The 22,768-nt window shown below is 38.2% G+C and overlaps 1 protein-coding gene across 4 annotated transcripts in view; it reads left to right on the plus strand.

Annotated features, from left to right (window-relative positions):
* lrrc28 (leucine rich repeat containing 28) overlaps positions 1–22,768 on the plus strand; it is a 46,126-nt gene that overhangs the window by 12,129 nt on the left and 11,229 nt on the right. For all 4 annotated transcript variants that reach the window (XM_067971548.1, XM_067971549.1, XM_067971550.1 and 1 more), the window contains exons 6-7: positions 11,455–11,661; positions 21,484–21,586. In XM_067971548.1, the coding sequence (XP_067827649.1) occupies positions 11,455–11,661; positions 21,484–21,586 (310 nt within the window). The remainder of the gene's footprint in view (positions 1–11,454; positions 11,662–21,483; positions 21,587–22,768) is intronic.

Raw genomic sequence — 22,768 nt, forward strand, 5'->3', positions numbered from 1 at the left:
AGACAGCACTCCGATAATGTAGCACTCCCTCAGTACTGCACGGAAATGTCAGCCTGGATTATATGCTCAAGTCTCTGGAGTGAGACGTGAACCCACTGCCTCCTGACACGGGCGCTACCACTGAACCATGGCTGAAATCAAGCTTTCAAGGGATGAAGGCATGAATGAGGGTTTCAGTAGTGATGAGGGCGGAGACTGGTCATGTTACAGAAGTGGAAGTAGATATCCTTGGTGAGGGGAGTTGAACCTCAGCTCAAGGATGACCAGGACACTTGAGGTTGTGTAATGTTGGGTTCAGTTTGCTCCAACAGCTGGGAAGTGGATGGGATCGCTGATTAAGTGGAAAATGCAGGTGAGGAAGTATCTGTGCAGAATGAGGACAGCAGGAAAAATTGGAGGAAGGGGCAGGAAAGTTTTTTGTTGCAGATTGAAGTTATCAAGTCACCGTGCAAAGCCTGTGAGGAAATTGGGATGAGGGGGGTGAATATGAAGTTGAAGTCAAATTTGTTGTTTCTCTTGCACTGCCTAATGGTTTGGTTGAGTGCTGTTCACATAAGCCTTGGAGAAGGTTGTCTACCAACTAAAAATGTATGTAGTTTCCTAATCAATTGCATAGCCATTTCATCGAAACCACTCACACTAGGCAGTATTATAGTGCCTTTAAATTCTATAGTAAAGGAAAGTGGTTTGTTGGAAAACTGAGTGCTTTGAATCTGCATTAGTGATCTATACAAGTATATGCACAGTATGTATTTGTAGAAATGCAGCAAAAGTGTTAAATTAACCGTTGCTCCTTAACCTGATCAGGAGGATCTTAATGCTCCTCTTATAAACTATTCAGTCGCTGGATAATGCATCTTATTAAATGGGAATCATTTTTTAAAAATGTAAATAACATTCTTACTGTGTCCAAAACTTTCTTCCTCTTTTTGAGCTTTCTGCCAAGTTCCTATTTTTGATGGTGCAAGTCTGCAATTTATTGGTTTATGGTGAGAAGAGCTAGGAAGTTCTTCTGTTTACCGCCTTACATGCTATTCATCACCTCTGAAATATTGCCTGTCTTTGTCCCAATCTCAGTCCACATCCACAACGCTCTGACCTGCATTGTATCTCTCTCACAGTCCTGCTTACTTAATCGCCTGTGTCTTTGCCGACTTCCATGGGCTCCTCATCCTTCCGTTCATTGATTTTAAAATCCTCATCTACATCTGCAAGTTCTCCATTGCTTCAATCCACCCTACCTTTGCAATCTTCTCTAGCTCTATGTTCTTGCTTGCACCCTCCGATCTGGTCTACAATGCATTTCTCTCCCTGCCATGTTCTACCACTGGTGCCAGAGCCTTCAGCCATCTTGGCCCCACACTCTGGAAAACTTTTCTGGTGTTGCTACATCTTGCCTATTTAAGACTTCTTAAAACTTGCTTCTTTGACTGTGCCTTCTGCCACTTCCCCTAATTTACCTCCTCTTTTGAACCCCAACTGTGAGACTCCTTGGGGCATTTTGCTGTCTTAAAGGTGCTATGTAAATGTAAGCTGCTTCCTATGATCACATGTAATGTGTTCAGTCATTTCTGAAGTAATTGGGCAGACAGATTTCTCATCTTAAAGGAAACTGAAACTTGGCCCATCTCATCTAATAAATGGCCTATTCTGTAAAAAAAATTATAATTTCAATCCAGTAGAGGGCAGAAGTACTACAGTATAACATAGTTCTGTGTAACTAGTGGTTTGTTTTAACTGTAAGAGGTAGTGTTTCCAAGCAAAAACTGAACACTTTTTTAATAGAATGTAATCCATAGTAATTCTTGCTGGTGTTTGTAATATTACACACTATAACTTAGTATAACTATCATGCGCCTTCAGTGTAAATATTCTGACACTGGTAACTTGAAAAAATGGTTTATACAACATTAGTTATGCACCTTATTCAGATTTCAACATTCTCGTGTAGTTGTCTTATAGATTAATAGACTCGGTGGCCTGAAAGTTCAGACCACAAAACAAAGGTCAGAATATAATCCCGCCCTCAATTACACAATATACAGGGAAATAAATGCAGATTGAAACTTCATTGCGCACCCGAAAGACTAAAAAGTAATCCTGCAACTGAAACCATCAATATTGCATGAAATATCTTGTTTTTTGCTGTTTTGCCTTTCCAGGCCACTGTGAAGTTTTTGTATTTACTAAATGAGTAAATTTTTAAGAAATGTTATAATTGTACCAATTTTTAACTGAACACCTATTCAGCTTTGGTTATTCTGCTTTGAATTGTGAAGTTTACTTCAGCTGGCTCCATATAGAGTTCCAAGACCTTCCTCTCAGAAAAAATAATGCTCTACTGGATGCGTGAGAGAAAATGTATTGAAAAACAAATTGCACAGCTTTACTCTGTTCAGGGCATGAGCTGCATTGAACAGAGATGGTGGTGTCTCTTGGTGGGGGGCAGAGAGAGAGAGGGATGAGGATATAAGTCATGCTAGTGTGTTTCTTACCATTTTATGGCAGTGTGAGAGAAGACTATGTACCCCCCTTCTGCACTGTGAAGATGCCAAGGCAAGCATTTGAAAAAGGATGTTCACTTATAGGGAAAAAGGGAGAAACTTGCCCTAAAATGTAGTCTTTTCTCTTCTCTTGTTTCCTTAAAAAATAATTCACTTGGCAGCATATTAATCCTATGATGTCATGTGAGACCCTCAAATAGATTGAGCTCAGTTTATTGACTATAATGCAGTGTAATGGGGGCAGAGAATTAAGTGGATTGATTTTGTTTTAAAAAGGAAATGATTGGATCCTTGTATTTATTTTGTTCAAATTAGTGACCTGTAATTTAAAGGGATTGAATTTAGCAAAGAAACGTAGTCACCTATCAATGAGAGATGCTTCTTGGTCCATTTGGTAGGAAAATTTGATGTACTTTCATCCTTTAAAAGCTTGACATTGCACTAGTCATGATTAATGTGACAGTAGACACATCATGTGGCACTGAAAAGAGAACTATTCTAAAATGTTTTAAAGTGCTTAGGATTTGACAGCATGACACTGCAACCTTCAATTGGTGCTGCTTTTAATAAAAGAATCAACAATGGTACCTCCTTTTGGAAAATGAATAAAAGGGATTATGGTAAACAGGGTTCGGACGAAGAGAGTAAAAGTGGGAAAAATGCATTAAAAATTTAAGATGTTGGGCAGAGCAGAGAAGCACATACAGGACAATCTGGTATTCTAACAGCATAATGGGAAGTGGAGCCTTGGAGGCTATCTGGGGCAACAAATCCACAAAAAATATTTTCAATTCAAAATGTCTGCTGGATTCTTGTGAATGTTAACGTTCTACCTGAAAAGGTCACAGCCTTTCGAATAGTTCTGTGGTAGATTGGTGTTTTATGTTGTACATTTATAATGTTTAATTTGTGCACACTTTTAAAAAAAAAAATGGCAGTTTGGGCCGTGCTGCGGAATCTGCCTTACACTGTAACTGGGGCAGATTCCACCACACCAGTAGCCCCAGCATATTGCAAAATACTTTCTACCTGAAGCAGTTTTGAATTACGAAGGAGGTATTGGTTTGCTCATCTGGTTGTATTTGTAACAAGCAGAATCCCTGATGTGTGGCCTAATTGTAACCCCTCTTCTGCGTATGTGTCATTGGAACGTCTCGTGTTCCCCGTGCTTCGGTTTCTTCTCAATTCTTTGTTCTTCCAATTAAATCTTCCTTATATAAATAGTATTAAAAATATTTCAGTTGAGCTTTTTATATTTTCTCTTTTTCTAGATTCAAGTTTTCTGTTCCACTTCTTTTGTTATGGAGCTCTAAATTCCAACTCTGCTACAAGTGGTATAAAAATCCCTGAGTGCCACTTTTAGTATCCGATGATGTCCTTTTTCCTACTGGAGAAAAAAGCCATGGAGAATTAAGATTTAACAGATTCTAATTTAAGATGATACTATCAAAGGTTTTTGAATAAATAACAATTAGTTATAATCTCATTCAAAACATATATTCTTAATCAATTCATACATCGTTTTGTTTCTTACTAACCAACTGCTCTTAGCACAAGAATTGAGTTCTTCCACTCGATGAAAACGCAGTATGTCACAGTGCATGTTTCCATAGTAAACTTACATGCAGCATAATTTCTGCCCTCCCACTTATTTATGCCACTTTCTAAATTTCTACCTTTGAATTTAAAATACTGACTGTTACGACAAGGCTAAAGTAAGGCTGGAACAGAGAGAATCTCGGCTTCAGGTCCTAAAAGGATTATGAAAGCAATTCATGTTCTAAAAATGAGTGAAGCTATGTGATGGTAATGAGCATTTGCAGAATGCAAACTCGCAAATAATTTTGTAGCTGGAAATAAGATTTCTTTCATTACGTAAATTGAAAGGTAACATTTTTTGGCAGGCATACGTACATTAGACTTCCATTGGTGGATAATAGAAGAGAAAGTGATGATGCAACAAAGCAAAAATGTGAATAGTTATCAAATTGAAGCATCTATATTTGAAAAGATGTCAGGAAAACTATTAGTAATGTTTGAGTTACTCTGAGGGAACATTTGTATCGTGGAGCAGTTACTAGTACTCAGTGCTGCTTTATTTCTGAGCTCGGTGTTAGATCCAGTCAGCACCATAATGCTGGCCTGTCAGCTGCACATTGTGCTGCACAGCACATCTAGTGGAACAGTTTGTTTGCAGCTTGAAGATTAGTGCTGCTTTACACAAGTTTAGAAATTCACCGGAGGACATGAACACAGGATTAGGCCATTCAGCCCTTCAGTTAGATCATGGCTGATCTGTACCTCAACTCCATTTACCCACCTTTGATCTATATCCCTTGATACCCTTACCTAATGAAAATCTGTCGATCTCAGTCATGAAAAATTCAAGTGACCCAGCATCCACAGCCTTTTAGGGGAGAGAGTTCTAGAATTCCACTACCCTTTGTTCATTAAATAGATATACTGCTGTATTCTCTTTCAGTTATTTTACAGCAAGTGAACATGTATGCTCATATTTAGATGCATTTAAGGGGAAGCTAGATAAATACGCGAGGGAGAAAGGATTAGATGGATATGTTGATAGGGTGGGATGAAGTAAGGTGAGAGGAGGCTGGTGGGGAGCATAAAATACCACCATAGACTTGTTGGGCCAAATGGCCTGGTTTTGTGCTGTAAATACTATGTAATTCCATGTATTTTATCATGCTGTAACCCAGCATGGGTGATTTTTTTTGTGTGTGTGTGTGTGTGTGTGTGTGTGTGTGTGTGAGAGAGAGAATACATGTACAAGGCTGATATGAAGGGAAAAATCGGATTGAATTTGTGCTTTATTCTGGTAGCTACTTAGATTCACAGGTAAAGAGTTTTGGTAACATTCCATTTGGTATGTGATGGACGTAGATAAAACATGCTTTTCTGAATTAGCACCAGTTTGTCTGCCTCATTTCTGAAATACCTAAAGTCTACCATGTGCTGCCTAGATTAAAGTGCATTACTATATGAGTCTGTTATTTCCCATATCATGGTGTGGAATTCTGGCGAATATGGCTGTAAAAGGAATGGGAGCTGATTAATTTTGTATCGTCCTTCTCTCGCTATTGAAAAAAAGTACAAAAAAAATACTGCGTGTGAGATTTCAATATAGAGGAAAATGAATAACTTGAGTGAAAATGCAGCAATCCAATGAGGGGGTGCCACCTATATGTGTAATCTCGTTGGATATTAATTCTGGCAGGTTTCCAGCAGTAAAACATAGCTTTTTTTTGCACATGGCAAACAGAAATTTGGTGTGGATTTACAACTCCCAGATTAATTTGCATAGCTTCACACCTGTAAATGGAAAGAAGTAGCCAACATATGTACCAATTTAAAAAGTCCTTAAAATCAATTAAATGAAACAGTATTTAAATGAGTGCACGAGTATCATTCCAGAAACTGCTTCTCTTTATTTTTACTAGGTTTTGAACTGCTTAAAAGTCTCAATAGTTAAAGCTTAGAATCTCCTGCAAGCAAAATGCATTCAGTGAACATTGCAGTAAACCGCTTGAGAGGCACTTGTGTGTTTTTTTGGCTGGGGTGCCAAAGCCAGTTTCCTACAGTTTTCAGGACACGTCTGGAAAAAATATTGCTCTGTCTCTAACACAACCATATACCAAGAAAAGTATTTTGTTTCTATATTTTAGTGAAAGACAAAATACCTGTATATTTAACCTGTTGCGACTATGAGACACACAAAGTAAATTGTCACTTCACACTCCTACAAATATGGAATGCAGAGAACTGTACTGCAGCCTGAAAACTGTTCTACAGCGGAGATGGAACCACAGTTGAGTGTTTTTTGTTTTTCATTTTTGTTCGAAGTTTCTATGACAACACTGCTCAAAGCCAGAATATAGGAGCTGGTGCAAAAAATATTGTCTCTTTCCCCAACCTTTTTGATTTGATAGGATTTGCTAAAAGTGTACAGAGTTTAATTTGAGAAACACTTATCATTTGCCGATCAATTCCTCCAAATTAAAATTAGACTTTCATATAGCCTGCCAAAGGGAGGATTTCAATGATAAATTTTTACATGTAATATGATTTCCCCAAAAATTATCTCAACAGTCACTCTCCCACATCCAGCCCCCTCATCCGAGTTCAAGAGAGATTACCCTATCCAATTTCCACCCTTCCACCTTTTCAACCTCCGCCAACCCTCCCAGTTGATGCTGGCACTCATCTCCTCCTTGTCCCCCCAACCCCCTCCCCCCCCCAACCACAACCTAATTCAACCTGGTAGTCCTTTTTCGGCTAGCACTGCTTTGCCCTCCAACATCCTTACTTGAAGCTGGCACTTTCCCTCCTTCCTTCCCCACATCCCGTTTATGCTGGTGCTCTTCTTTCTCACCCTATCCCAAAGCACTACTCCCAGCTATTTCCTCTACCCTCTTGCCATCAATTTCCCTCCTTCCCATATCCCTCCCTCTCACCATTACTGTCTATTCTTCCTGCTTTCCCTTTCCCTTCTCTCTCCCCTCAGTACCATTCTTGCCCAAGTCCTGCTGCTAATGGAAGTGATTCCAGCTGTTGCATACTGTAGATGGGAACTACAGTTCTCCTATGAATTCCTGCTTATATAATGGAACAGCTGGAAGCACTTTCATTAGCAGCAGGACTTGTTAGAATGGGGGGCCTGGTCCATGCTGAGTTTTGCCAGCAAATGCTGACACATGCACTGGGCCCCCAAAATACTGGCAGTCAGCATGAAACATGTTTTTAAAAAATTATTTGTTCTTTGGAAATGTGTGATATTGGCAAGACAGCATTTATTGCCCATCCTAGTTGCCCTGAAGACATCAACCGCAGTGTGGACTGGAGTCACGCATAGGCCAGACTGGGTAGGAGTGGCAGGTTCCCTTCCCTGAAGAACATTAATGAACCATAAGGCAACAAAACGGCAGCTTTCATGGTAATTTTTTTCTGGGGCCAGTTCACAAATGACCAGATTTACTAAATTCACTTTCTGAACTTGCCATGGTGGGGTTTGAACTCTCACTAATGTACCGTGTGTATATGTTATCTGTTAATCGCATTGCTATGAAATAAAGAACTTGCATCTACATAGTGCCGTTCGCACCTTCAGAACATCCCAAAGCACTTTACAGCCAGTGAATTTCTTTTGCAGCGTAGACACTGTTTTATGAACAAACGTGACAGCCAATTTGCATACAGCATGGTTTCATGAACAGCAAGGAGAGAAAATGACCAGTTAATGTGTTTTTGATGGTTGAGGGATAAATGTTTCTCTTGGTATGGAAAAATTCGAAATTAATTTCACATTACAAATTTAGCATCGGTGCATGGATGTTTTTGTTTCACGTCGATGCTGTGCCAGTAGAGTGTAAATTGGATGTCAAGGATGTCAATTGCCTGAAAGGGTGATGGAAGCAGATTCAGTAGTAACTTTCAAAATGGAATTGGATATATACTTAAAAAGGAAAAATTTGCAGGACTATGGGGAAAGAGCAGGGGAGTGCGACTAATTGGATAGCTCTTTCAGAGAGCTGACACAGGCATGATGGGCTGAATGGCTTCCTTATGTGGCGAATTATTCTATGACTGAAGTAATACCTCCAAGGGAGCTCTTTACTCTTATGTCAGCTTTGACGCTGAATTCAGGCTGCATTGGTGCAAAATCAAACTGCTTTGTACCAATGCTACAATTATATTGTGAATGCACCCTTAGATGAAACATATTTTAGTGTGGAAATTGGATATGATCTGTAATCAGTCACAGTTACAAAGGAACAATATCTTAAATAGAATGGAGCTAAATTGCTGTGTCCCATTTGTTTCTTTCAACGCCTTTCTTTATAAAATACTGTGGATAAAATTGTCAGTTGGATGTCCTGAAGCTGTAAACAATTTTTTGGTGGAGGGGAGGGGTAAATAAGCACAATACTGTTTTTCTGATTCTAAATTTTCCTTTGCTTCAATACCAGTTGTGCTTCAAGCAGCCTCAGTGTGCTATATTTGTGCTTGCTGTGATATCGGGGTGCAGTTATACTGCCAGTTTCGCAGTGATGCGATTTTGGATGTGTGTTTATGTGAAAGAAAGACTTGCATTTATATAGCAGCTTTCACAACCTCAGGACGTCACAAGCGCTTTACAACCAGTTAAGTATTTTTGAAGTGTAGTCACTGTTGTAATGTGTGAACCGCGGCAGCCAATTTGCACTCAGCCAGGTCCAACAGACAGCAATGAAATAAATGACCAGATCATCTGTTTTAGATGTTGGTTAAGGGATAAATGTTGGCCAAGATACCGGGAGAACTCCGCTGCTCTTCTTCGAAATAGTGCAGTAGGATTTTAAGTCCACCTGAGACGGCTGACGGGCCTTGGTTTAACGCCGCATCCTAAAGGCGGCACCTCCGACATTGCAGCACTCCATCAGTACTACACTGGGAGTGTCAGCCTAGATTTTATGCTCAAGTCTCTAGAGTGGGACTTGAACCCACAACCTTCCGACTCAGACGAATGTGCTACCACTGAGCCATGGCTGACACCTTACTGGCTGCTTAACTCAGGAGTTGGGAACTTATCTAACTCGTGACTAGATTAACAACCAAGGCGTGTGTGAGCCCACCCCATCATCATCCCAGGAGGCCACTACTCACCGACTATAGCTTAACTTCAGCCGGGATGAAGCTGCATTTTGAAAGTGTCCGAACTAAGGAGAGTGTGCAATTTTTTACCGTGCCGTGCTTTCCTAACATTAAAAATTAGTTGACAAGGGAGCCGAGCTTTGTGCATGTGTCCAAGCACCTTTTGTTGCACACAGACGTGTGGCCCACAGTCTGTAGGCTGCACGTTGCACTCTAGGTTTCATAGTCAAAATTCTAACACTGTGGTGTTAAACTGAACTTTTTGGCCATGCTCCCTCCCCAAATTAGTGCTTTGCTACAGATAATCACGTGACTGCTTTCTGGAGAAGGATAAAGACTGTCTTGAAAGGTTTATTGATCAATCAATACTTGAAATGCCACACAAACTTACTCATAAGTGCTTGTAATGACATGTTTGGTTTTATACATAGTAAATTTTGCATTTATGTTTCTGATAACCAGGAAGCTGCTCCTATGTTGTATCTATAGTAATTTTAAAAATCATGAACAATAATTCAGTGGTCTGACAATGCTAAGAGTGTTCCACATTGCTTCACATTGTATTTCTAAAATACATGAAAAGACAGACTCTCAATGATGCAAACTGACCTTGTTATCCACTTGTGTTTCATGTTGTTCATTTTATCCTGTCCTGGTATTCTTCCACCCCACCAGACTTCCTGAGAATCATAAACAGACTTCCACTTCTCTTGCTTGCAGATCGTTTAGTGAATAGAATAACATCCTTTCAGTAATGGTGGATCTGACAGCAAAGGAAATGGGGCCAACTGTATTTCACCGTCTTTGTTTCACACACACAGCAATCATTTTAATGAATCTGTTTTTTCCCTTTTTCATCTTGTTATAAATCTGTAATATTCCCTAAACTGTAATGCTTCATGTGTCTATTGTTATACTTTCCATCAGTGAAGACATTTTGTGTAATTATTTTGTCAAACAATTGAACCCTTACATCAAATCATTAATTATTAAATGCAGTATGTTTAATCTCTTCACTGTATTGGAGCTCTTGATAGATTCTTTCTCATTTGCTCAAGGAAATGTTGACGTTAAAAACCCAGTAAGTGCTTATCAGAACCAATTTTTTTCTCCACTACCAACTGTTTCCTTAAATCCCTCTCCCTTCCCGCCCCCTCCACCCTCAGCTCCAATGTCAAATGTAAGGAGCTCATGGACTTCTTTGTCACTAAGACACTATCAGTTCAGCTGCCTCTGCTGCTTTTCATCCCTCCCCTAACCATGACCCTACGCCCTTCTTTAGTTACTCCTATCTATCCTTTTGCCACCTCTGGGCTCACCTTCTCCGAGACCCACCACCTTTCTCCATTGACCCCATTCCCACTAAATTGCTGACAGCCTAACTTCCCTTCCTGGCCGCTGTGCTAGCTGGTGTTGTAAATGGTTCCCTCTCATCGGGTACTATACCCTCTCCTTTTGAAATCCGACATCATTACCCTTCTCAAAAAAAAATACCACCCTCAACTCCTCTATCCCTGCAAACTCCCATCCTTTTTCCCAAGACATTATTTTAAATAACTTACTTGAATTATTGGACTTCATTTTCAGTTATATAGAAGTCTAAGATATGGAAATAATGCTCAGTGGTCACACACTAAAATTTTTGTCTGTACATTTTATTCTAACAGAAATTTGATTTTATAGAACTGATCATAGCCATGATTTACAGAGTAGTAAATGGAAACGGGTTGTATGTTTTTACATGTACTTTTAACTGGCATTACCCTTACAAAAATAGGATTAAGAGCTTGTAATAAAACTTTTGTTGTGTTAATTCAACCTGTTCATAATTCCAGAACTGGCCACACTTGATATGTTTTAAATATATATTTGGTTGCCTTTCCTGAGAGCAAGATTTTGCACAGGTGTACAGATTCAAGTCAAGCCTATTTGGATGTGATTTTGCATCCACATATACTAAATTTGGACAGGAACTGAGAGACTGGGTATAGAATTTTTTTCTGGAAAAGTTGTGGTGGGGGGGGGGGGGGGGGGAGTGGAAATAATATGCAACTGTGTTTTAATGTTGAATAGGTTTTACTGTGCGAGTATAAAAATACTACTGCTAAGTGACAACTGTACAAAATTACCTAAACTCTTTAACATCTAGTTTTACACTGATTTTTTTTTTGTTGTGGGGTGGGGGTGGAGAAGGGCTTATTGCACTCTTCCAAAAGGTGTTATCTGTTTCATTGTAAACTATATAATGAAAACAGTATGGATGGTTTATGATTGTGAATGGGTTGTTTTTTCTCCTGAACAGAAATTGGAGATCTAAGAGAACTGCAGACACTCGATGTCTCCACCAATTGCTTGACTACATTGCCAGAGAGTCTTCATTTATGCTTTTCCCTGCAGTACTTGGCGGCTGATCGGAACCACCTTAAGGATTTACCCAGGCAGCTTTGCATGCTTCCGAACTTGAATGAACTCTCTGTAACTAGCAACAGTTTAAAATGTTTACCACAAGGTGAGTTTCCAGTGTCGTTTTGTTACCATGTAATACATTAGAAGCTTATTATCATCTAATCTTGAATCCAACGGTAATCTTTATTTTGCTACGATTTCACATCTGTTAACTTTTTGTTTTTGTTAAGGATTCTTAGTGATTCATCATCTCAACTCCCAAGCTGTAATAGAATAATTTAGAACACTTTGCATTTCAAACTAAAGGGCTGGTATCAAGCCAGTAACAATGCTTATTACACATCTAGTGACAACTTGGCAGTTTACCGTTATGTCATCCCTACTTGATAACATCCATTTTAGTTTTTGTTGCTGATTTTCTCATGTAAATTGGAAAATTCCTGTAACCTAGTCTACTTCTATTATATAGCTTCTGAGGATTTGAGACAGTTTTCTGTGAATTAATATAAGCCATTCTAGGTGGGAGAAACTATTCGTTGTTTGATTCTTCAACATCGTACTCTAATTATCAAGGGATTATTTGTACAATTAAAAGCTCATCTTCCATTGAAGGTCAGTAAGCTTCCACCAGATCAATGCTGTCCATGCCAAGGAATTGTTTTTGTTAATTTAGATTAATAGTCTTCATCTTTTAAATCAGAAAACCAAGGAAAAACTCAGGTTTATATACATGAAGCAGATCTATGAAAATCTAAAATTGGGCAACGAAGTAGCATGTGTGAACATTTATCTGGGTACAGTTTGCATTTATTTTTTGGCCATGTTGCATTTTCATAAGCAACTGAGACAACAGACCACTAAGGAAGTTAATCATTTAATATGTTTATGACTTTAATGAGTAAGATTGGATTTTGGTGGTAGCTGGGTAAGTGTTACTGGATTTCTTGACTATGCTTATCATTGTCCCAATCATTAACAAAAATGAGAAATTCTTTGGTATGCTATCAATAAAATATCCTGCTCATGTACTGAATTGAGAAATGAAACCTTCAGGGATTCAAGATGTTGTATTGCAGATCATTTTATGTACATTGTTTGTAAATTGGTCAGGCTTTACTCCTTGTGAAGGTTTGTTTGGGGAAAGATTGCAATTGTTTCAGAAGAAAAATAATTTCACTTGTTTTGGATGTCATAAATTCAATTTATGCTGTTGTTTCAGAAATCATCTTAAAACTTGCAATTTTTTCAGTTACTCCTGCTATCATGCCGATAATATAATAAGTTGTGAGGTGGCTTTGTGGCAAGAAGGGGAAACATCTGCAGGGAAGAAGGGGTCCCTTGAGTTGTGGCTGATGCTGGCAAAGCCACGTTTGTTGCCCTCTCTAGTTCACCTGAGCGGTTGGTGCTGGGCCTTTTCCTTGAACCACTGCAGTCTTAGTGCTGATGGTATTAGATAGTGAATTCCAGAATTTTAACGCAATGATGATGAAGGAACAGTGGTAAATGTCCAGATCAAGATGATGTGTGATTTGGAGAGGGTCCTGGAGGTGATCTATCTGGAGTACTGGTAAGGGAAGTCGGTCTAACAATAGGCATGAGTCATGTCTTGTGAGACCACCCCATCCAGCGAGTCTTGCTTTGCTTTGGCTTCAGGTCGGGCCCTCATTCTAGATTTACACTGCCTGTTGAGTGTTGGGCAAAGTGGAAATTGCTTCACAAGTCACTAAACTTGCAGCGTGAATGCACCCTGAAGTCCAAATAGTTACTGTATGCTAGCGGATTTCTCCCGTTACTGTCACAATAATGGGTTGTTAATCCATCAATAATAACTTCCGCTTGATTCTAGCCCGAGTGGTTATAAAATAGCAAGTTTAATAGATTGACTTACAACAGAGTTGTGTTACAGCTGTCTTCAACATTACATTCAACACAGCATTATCGTTATAATACAACTATCTACAGATTACATTAATGACAAGCAATCAGTACAATCTGATCTGTCTGCTGAACCCAAGTTCATCAGACATAGCCTTTGCGGACTGCCCATGGCAATGGACTTCCGACCATCTCCTCTTTTGAGAGCTCTAATTTTTGGGAGGGAGCATGCCCTATTTTTATACTATCTGACTGTGTTCTGTACATAAGCACCGCTGGTCTTATCTCATGGTCGTAAACCATCCTACTGTACTGACTCTCCAAAAACCAGCAAGGATTGTTTTAATGTCTTAGTGTTTATGTAGCCTTTTACTGTTATCAGGTCTTAGTATGTTTATACTAGGTTAGGACAATCTGTCTCGTGAATTTTACTGTTTTTCACTATTCTAATGCCTCAACACTCTTTCACTGACCTCTTGGGTTTCTGTAAGTTATTTTCCTCGCCGGGATGTGGACCGTTGCCCTCCTATTTACCATGCTTGTTTTAAACCATATTCTTACACCGTACTTTGGTAAAGAATCCTTTTAATGAAGTTTTTATTGTATCTCAAAGACTTGTACCCCCATGAAAGGTGCATGATGATTTTATGTTTAAATACAGAATATAAATGAAACCCTTATCTTTTTATTAATTTTTCTAAGACTGTAGCTGTTTCATTGTAAGACACTAATCTGTTAAAAGTTTCATTTTAATTTACAGCTTATTAACTAAATAAATGATCCATTGCAGATGGAAATGAGCCATGTCTAAAGTGGTCATCTGTCTCATTATATCTTTGGGGATTTAGCCTGTGAAGTGTGACCAGTTAGTTGCTTTGAAAATTATTGCATGCACTCCAAGTTGAGTCACTTTTGATTTTGGTTGTGTGCAGGCATTTTATATTTTATATTGGTTATACCTGCCGCAGTGCACTATGTCCTGTACGGTGTAATAGTTAGGAATTTGTCTTTCTGTTATAATGTTAAAAAAAAAGTTGCTCCAGGCTGAGTACAGCTTAAGTTTTTTATTAACTTCTTGATTAATGCTGCTATTGTGCTCCCTGTAGAAGTCTAACATTTCCACTGCAGAAATTGATTATCATTGAATATTACAAAGTACAAAGATTGAAAGTCAAGTGTGAAGAATTCAGTTTTTTTTTAAAAGGCTGGATAATGACTTAGAATATTAAGAGCTTAGCAGCTGCAGATCTCAGGAGATAAAATAGAAGTGTTCAGGAATCTAAGTGATACTAGTACTAGGTGTAATTTTCTACCATTGGCATTTATGACCTATTCATAATTATAATCCCATGGCCCCAAAATCCTGATGTTCATGGAATGAACAAATGGGTAAACTATATTCCTCCAGTAGGATTTCTAGTGTGGGAAGTAACAAAGGCTTCTTCCGCAGTGATCACTAGAGTGGTTCTGAAGCAATACTTCCACTGCCTGGATTGATCTAGGGTTGCTTCACAATATGCTTCTGAATGTGTTGGAAAGATGGCAATAATTTGCTGCATGCTACACAATACTACAAAGAAGCAAGACATTCCCCTTAGTGAAACAGTACAATTGGAGCTGGACACAGATGATGAAGATGATCAAGTAAGCAACTGGGCATGACGGTGTGGCATAGGGCAAATGTATTTCTCCAGTTTTAATAAGTGATTTTTTTTCACTCATTGAATTATAAGCCTCATATAATACACTACAGCTGAGAAACAACAAGACAGAGCTGCTATTAACAGTAACATACTATTCTCCTTCTTCATTACATTCTTCATTTTCCACAGTTACCAAATGTTCAAGCGTTTACATGCCCTGTCTAATCCCTAGACCACCTCTCACATTTTGCCAAACTTCAGGATCCTTAGTAGAACGGGAGCAGGTGACCGACTTTCAGCAGCACTGAGAGGGTGGTCATGTGAATTGGTAGTACTTGGGGTGGTCCTGGGGTTTGATGGCAGTATCTAATTCTTGGGGTTTCGCAAAACTGGGGAGGACAAATTTTTGGTTCAACAGAACTTGGGGGTGGATTGTAGGGTCTTGTAGCATGAGGTGGGGGAGGAGAATTTGAAAAGAAGTTGTGCAGAAGCTCCCCAGAAATACTGAAGTAAGCATTTTTTTTGATTGCTTCTTGAAAAATAAATGTGTTCAGATTATTATTAAACGCATGCGCCTGGAATTTCCACAGGGGTTTTCCTGATCTCCCACTGTAACTTCAGCAGCAGCCTGGGAAATACGGCATATGTGGTGTTTGTCGTTTCTCCTGGGTTTTCTCCAAAGTTGTGTTAGGAGATTGGGAAACCCCCGCCCCCCCCACAGATATTCCACCTCTTGGTTGCTTTAACAAATGACCCGCTGTACAAACTTTTTTTGGTCAGAAATTAACTTATTAAACATTCAGAAGTTTGTTTTATGCTTCCATGTGGGTGCTAGAATGTGGAAGAGGGGTTGACATCTGCAGTGTAAGAATTTGCAAAATAAGGCTGCCCTTAGCAACAGCAGCTGTATAAAACAATCTTTATTTGAACACTGATTGTTTTGTTTATATTTAGAAATGCAAAAAGGAACAAGTTGCAAGCAGTTGTTTCTGTCTTTTAAGTTAAGAAAAGTAAGTTTACAGTAACTTTCATGTGGAACTTAAGTTCAAAGAGACTTCTTAAATTCATTTTTTTCACATTTGGAAAAGCAAATTGAAACTAGTTATATACTGTACTGAGCAAAGGCACAGTTCAGCATTGTACTGAAATATAAATGCATTTTCTGTAGACAATAATTGTCTGATTTTTAGATATAAATAGAAAATACAGTTGGCACAAATCAATCCCACGCTCCTTATTGAATTGCAGCATGTCCCTAGCACGCTCTGAATGACAAGTCTTGATATCAATCATGAAAATATCTAGAATTTTACACAAATACAAGTCTAAAGTTAATGGTTAACATTGTATGTTAGATTTTTATTGAAGAAAAAAAAGTTATTCATGCTTTTCTAATCTACTCCAAAGAGGCAGGACTTGCAAACAACAAGTGCTGGCACACAGGCATTTTCTCTGAATTATTTTTTTTAAAAGGCCTGGATACTAGCTTGAATGTGAATCTTCAATTGAATAAAGCTGTTGAAAATCATTTTGCAGGTGGGCTTGAAAATCATTTGGAAAAAGAAAGGAACTCATTGTGTTGCAACTTGAGGGAACAGTATCTTCATATTGTACATTGGCAGAATAATAATGCATGCTGGGAAATTCTGCACTCTGTCCATTCTCAGATTATAACACCCAAGCAATTGCAGACACAGAGTGATATCTGTGGGAAAAATATCAACTTAAGCCTCCATGCTTTTGTGAGAGGCTGAAGCCTTGAAGTAGAAACCTTATTGCAGGTACTCTTCAGATGCAAATGAACATTTTATAGTTAATAATCCTGTTGAGAAGTATCAACGTTTTTAATACTATTATGTTAGAAACCTTAATTTGAGCCCTTAGTCAGCAGACTGAGGGGGAAAATAGCAGATGAAAAAATGCCCAAATATTTTACTCCATTTGATTGGTTGAGTTTTTTTGAGAGTCTGAATAAAGTTGTGATTTTTTAAAAAAGATTTCAGCCAGTGAAGAAGTGTGACATCAGAATATGGCAGATGGGAGTGAATTTTAATATTAATACAGATAAATATGTAACGGTATGTGCATAATAAATATATATATATATTTAAAATAACATTTAATTAAATGCCCCAGAGATGTATACTTATGAGTAGCCACAAGGTGGTGAGACAGCAGCAGGTTCACTCACCATTAGTTTTATTCCCTCCCTGTGAGGATGCACCTGTCATTCACTCCACACCTTCCCACAACAGCACGGAATGCACCACATGGAGAATGAAAAGAACAAATCCACATCCTGTCTCAAAGTGGCACAGAATGTTAGAGCTCCAACATGCTGTGCCACTGCACCTGCTCATCACGACAAATAATTTTCTGTTCTTCTTCCACTAAGGCTGTTTTATAATATAAGGACGAAGGGAGGTTCAGTTTCTGATGCCTTGATTGTTACAGTGATCCAGTCACCTGCTCTCCTTGATGTTGTATCTTCAGGTTGTTGTGACTCTGGGTTCAAATCCAGTTTGATTAGGGCTTGCATTTTTTTCCCCATCTACCAAATATTTGTGGACATTTTAACAGTAGGTCACAGTCGTCTTACTTGGTTTAAAAAGTCATCTATATTTTGTACTCAGCAGTAAAACACACCCTCCTTTTGTGGGGTCCAGACCTGGTGATTTTCAAGCCCACATTATACGAGGTATCAATAACATGGCAGTAAGTTATTCTCAGGGAAACTAGTGTGCTCCACAGCGTGAAGTCAGCTGGATGCACAAGAGAACTGGATTTTAGCTGCTGATTTCTCTGTTTGTACAGTTCCTTGAGGGTTGCATTGGCCTTCATCCGATTCTTAACAGCTCCCTGAGGTCTGAATTTTTTCCTCAATCAATCCATAATATTAATAAAACTTTCCTCCATCTTATCTCATTCTCTAGAGTATAAACTGCTCTTCTAGGATGTGTGCAAGGCTGATTTTTTTCCCTGCTGGGGATTTTGTGTGTTTGTTTTATTACAGGTATCCTCATGGGTGTAATTGTTTTGGGAATCTACACATGGGTGTGGAAGATCTCATGTCGAAGCACATACTGCTTACTGTAGTCATTCTGTTTCTCCAGAGGAGGATGCTCTAAAGATGTATGATCTCCCCTTCTTTCCCTGCCATTTTTCTTCTCTAATATTACTTGGATCCTAAAATATTGGAGCAATTTCAACCCAAATCTTAGTTATCACAACAGTGTCGCCATTAATACTACCATTGCTAGTTTCTAATGAAGTTGCTTAGAGAAGCCTAGAGTTTTTTTTTAGCAGAGCAACATACCAGCTGTAACTCAAGTTACATCAATTGCAATAATGCAGTATTCACTTAGGGTTTAGTTCTACCCACTATTAATTTGTGATTTAGGGATGTTAGTAAATTTGAAGTTGGTATTTATGTAGATCTTCATTCAGAACACTCCATTAGAGTTTAGCTAGTGGGAAATAGCAAACATCATGTAATTTACTTCCTGTATTGGAAAGGTGTGTATTTTTAATTTTTATGTCTTCATAATACATTTTTTTGTGTTTGTGTGCATCGAGTCTTCCATTTGTATTGTGACTGTCAAATCACTGGTCAATTTTTTTTCTTCTTCACTAGTACTTAGTTAGGTGTTTATGCCTGTTTTTATCCTTTTCTGATTTTTTTTTTTCTATTTTTAACATTCACTGGTAATGTTATAGAAAACATTTCTCCCCAGTCACGAACCAGCAAAAAAATGAGATGTTGTAATCATGACAATTCCTCACCCACCCTTCCAGGTACCCCTTAATTAAAATTTCATGTAGTAAATTCACACAAAAAAATCAAATGTACCCATAAACTTACCTCTAATAACCTCTCTTTGGGGGATTGGGGGAGGGGGAAGGACAATCATCTTTTTCCACAAACAGCATGATGCCCTTTGCTGGGTCTCAATATCCAAAGAACACTCTCCTCTTGCATATTTCAGAATTCCCAGTCAGCCAGTTGACTCCACACATTTCAAGGTCCAATATAAGGACAAGTAACACCCACACAAGTGTACAATGTTTAAAAAAAACTACACGGCTGAACTGCATATGCAAAGTGTGTGTGTGTGTGTTTCTCTCTCCTTTCTCACTGTTGCAGTCACTCGAATGAAGTGGGGCTAATAACTGTTGAGAGTAGGACAACAATTGAGAAATAGTGGCCACAACATTTACTGTGAAATATTTAGTGTGAAAACAGAAAAGGCTAATGAACATTTATAGATAAATGTAATGAAAGGCAAAGTGCATGGAGGTAAGAAAAGATCTGACCCAAATTAACAGGGCAGATAAGTTAACAAACAGAACAATGGATTAGAGTAGGAAAACTACAACAATGATGTGGATAGTGTACAATATAGATATGCTTGCAAGGTGAAGGAGGTGCTCATAGGATAATATTTTGTGATACTGAAAGTAAACTAACTTAAAAGGAAAGTATATGATAAAACTAGGGCTAGCAATACAAAAAATCATAAAGGATATAAAAAGTGTAGTGTGAAAGTGAAAAGAGAGATTAGAAGTGCTAAGAGGGAATATGAAAAATGACTAACAAATCAAATAAAAGGAAATGGTAAGGGCTTTTATAAGCATATCATAAATGAAAAGATTGAGAGGGTAGGACTGCTTGGTGATGGAATAAAGTCTAGTTGTGGGGCAATGAAAATATGGCAACAGGATAGAAGTGTGAATGCAGGTGTACTAGAAGAGGATGTGGAATCATTGCAGAAAGGAATTTGTTCTTTAAAAAAAATGCAGAACTTAAGGTGGGTAAGTCACTGGCCCTTGATGGTATACACTGCAGGCAGTTGAAGGAAGTCATAGAGGCGATAGCAGAGGCTCTGACTAACATTTTTCAGTCCTCAGATATGAAAATTGTGCCAAGGATCTGGAAATTAGCCATTGTAATACCTCTGTTCAAGAAGGGAGAGAATGGATAATTCAGGTGACTACAGACCAGTTAGCTGTGGGCAAACTCTTAATGCACACAGAGTTGTACCATTTCCCTTTCTATTCCTCAACTTTATCAAATGGGTCCTGTCTTAACCAATCCCATTATAGTATCTTTGCATTCTAGTGCTGCGATGGTCTTTTATTAATGCTGCCTCTCCCTTTTTCCATCCTCTATCTCCTGAAAATATTATAACCAGGAATAAGTTCCCAATATAAAAAAAAGTCTCTGCTCTAACTACTGTCTCATACCCCAGTGTAGTTATTGATGCCAGTTCTTCTCCAATTTTGTTCAGAATATTTTCTGCATTCACATTTATAACCACTGATGATGAAGTAACTAGCAATGGCTCAGTGAAAAATTTGAGATTTCTCAAACAAAAGCAAGATATATTCATAATAGGAAAAGGTGGAAACACTGTAACTATCAGTTTCAGGAAGGCCTTTAAGATAATTATAGCTAATTGATGTATGGTTCAAATTCTACAAATCCTTTGCAGATTAATTTAGCTTTGAGAGTTTATACTAATCTATGAGTTAAAATATAGTCATCGTACAAAGTTTGCATGTTTGTTTTGATTAAATTGCACATACTAAGCTGACTGTATGAAAGCTACTTTATGTTGAAAACCCCAGTGTTGGTGGAGGCAGATAGTATGACCCAGACTGAAGTTTTTCAGCCTTCTCAAAATGTAAATGCAAAAATGATACAGACTTTGTTAATGTATTCAATAACTTTTAAGAAAAGAATCACCTTCCCAACTAACGTTAACTTTATTATGATTCTTAGATCCAGAAAGGAACTAGTGGAATATAAATAGTTTAAGGGCCATCTCCTTGATTAATAGAGATTGTACAGTCTTGGCTGAGAAATTGGTAGAAGTCTTTCTAGAGTAAATTCAGGTGCACCCACATTAAGCTGGACTTATTAAGATTCAAATGATTCACTGTTTTAATGTATTTGTTCATGACATCTATGGATCTGATCACCAAATGTTGAGCTTGGAAGTGTCCTAAGTGACCATTTTCAATATCTCTTTGCTGATCCTTGCAACCATTTTTTTTTTGGCTGTGTTTCTTTGAATTAAGTAGTATGAGCAAGGTAAATCAAGCAACTTAGGGTAATCCAAGTATGAAAACCAACATTTAATGGTGAGGAATATCTACCATTTGGTTTGCAGAAGAGAAAAATGTAACTCTTTCGCCAGCAGCCAAATCAAAATAGAAGAATCATCAAGCTGGTTTCTAGCAAGCTGTCTAACAAGGTTTGTGTTTAGTTCACACATGATCAGTGTAGATCTGGTTAAAATGGGACTGTCTTTTTGAATATACATCAACACCATAGCTATTTTGTAAGTAAATTTCTCTAATGTTTACGTCATTCTTGTCTCTTTTATAATTTCCCTTTTTTTAAGACCTAGGGCGATATCCAGAGCTGCAGTACGTATATGTAGACAACAATTTTCAGTTATATGGACTACCATCTTATCTGTACAACAAAGTTATTGGCCACAGTGGGTAAGAACAGTTTGGTATTTTGGTGTTATTAATCAGATAGTTGGACTAGCTGGATCCAGACTTGCTGGATTGCTCTTGCAGAGAGCCGGCACGGACTCGACAGGCTGAATGGCCTCCTTTCATGCTGTGACCATTCTATAATTCTAAGATAGTTAACAGTCACTGATGGCACTAAGTGTGCAAAATACTATTGCAACAGATTTAAAACAAATTATAATTGCCACAGTTCATCAGTAGCAGTGGTCACCTATGGAAACAGAGTATGCTGTGCAGCTGGTATTTAAAATTATGCAACTATTATCCTCAGTAGGAGTAAATTCTGGAGACTTGTATTATATGGATTTTAAATTTGTAGCTTTTCTAAAGGTAATGGCACAAATTAAAAATCTAGAAACTTAATTGTACTTTCATCTGTGAATAAAAGGCTCTTCCACAATTTATGAAATAAGCTTAATTATCTGCCAGCCATGTGATCTCCTTTGGTGTGTTTGTTCTTCTTGTGATGTGCACGGAGTAATGAGTAGGTATTGAAGGAGTTGCAATGTAGTAATATAAGCACGGGATTTAGATGAGGTCAAAAATTAAGAGACTAGAGCTTGAACATGTGTTGCCTGAGGCTTGGGATTGCCACTAACTTTAATTACCTGTTATTTTCCCAATTGCTAATTATAAGGCTTAATTTGGTCAAATGGTTCTGATAAAACCCTAAAATCATAAAAGCATAAAGTCATAAAATCATAAAAGCAAAAAGCCACCCAGTCTTAGAGATTTGATTACTGCCTTATATTTTTTGTGGTTCCGTGCCACTGGGATAAAGGGAAGTTGTTGCCTGTGGAGGATAGCAGGATCATGTGATTCTTTTCTGGAGGGGAAGCCAAAAGACATCTCTGATTTTCACACATCTTGCCGTATCCATTTTATGAGCTTTTTAATCTTCATCCAAAGAATGGTGACTATTGTATCTGTCTTCATGCTAATAGTGAATTCAAGACGATCCTACAGGAAAGCTCCACATAAATAAAAGCAGTTTCTGGGAGAAATACTCCATATAAGTTGTGCCGGCATAAGATCTAAAAGTTGAGAGGTAGCTTATAGTGGATATAAAAATAAACCTGAAGAATAGTTGCAACTAATGTCATCCCCATAGAGATCTGTGCACTGGAAGGTATCAAATGGATATAT

This window comes from Heptranchias perlo, chromosome 34, assembly GCF_035084215.1.
Source record: "Heptranchias perlo isolate sHepPer1 chromosome 34, sHepPer1.hap1, whole genome shotgun sequence".
Lineage (NCBI taxonomy): Eukaryota > Metazoa > Chordata > Chondrichthyes > Hexanchiformes > Hexanchidae > Heptranchias > Heptranchias perlo.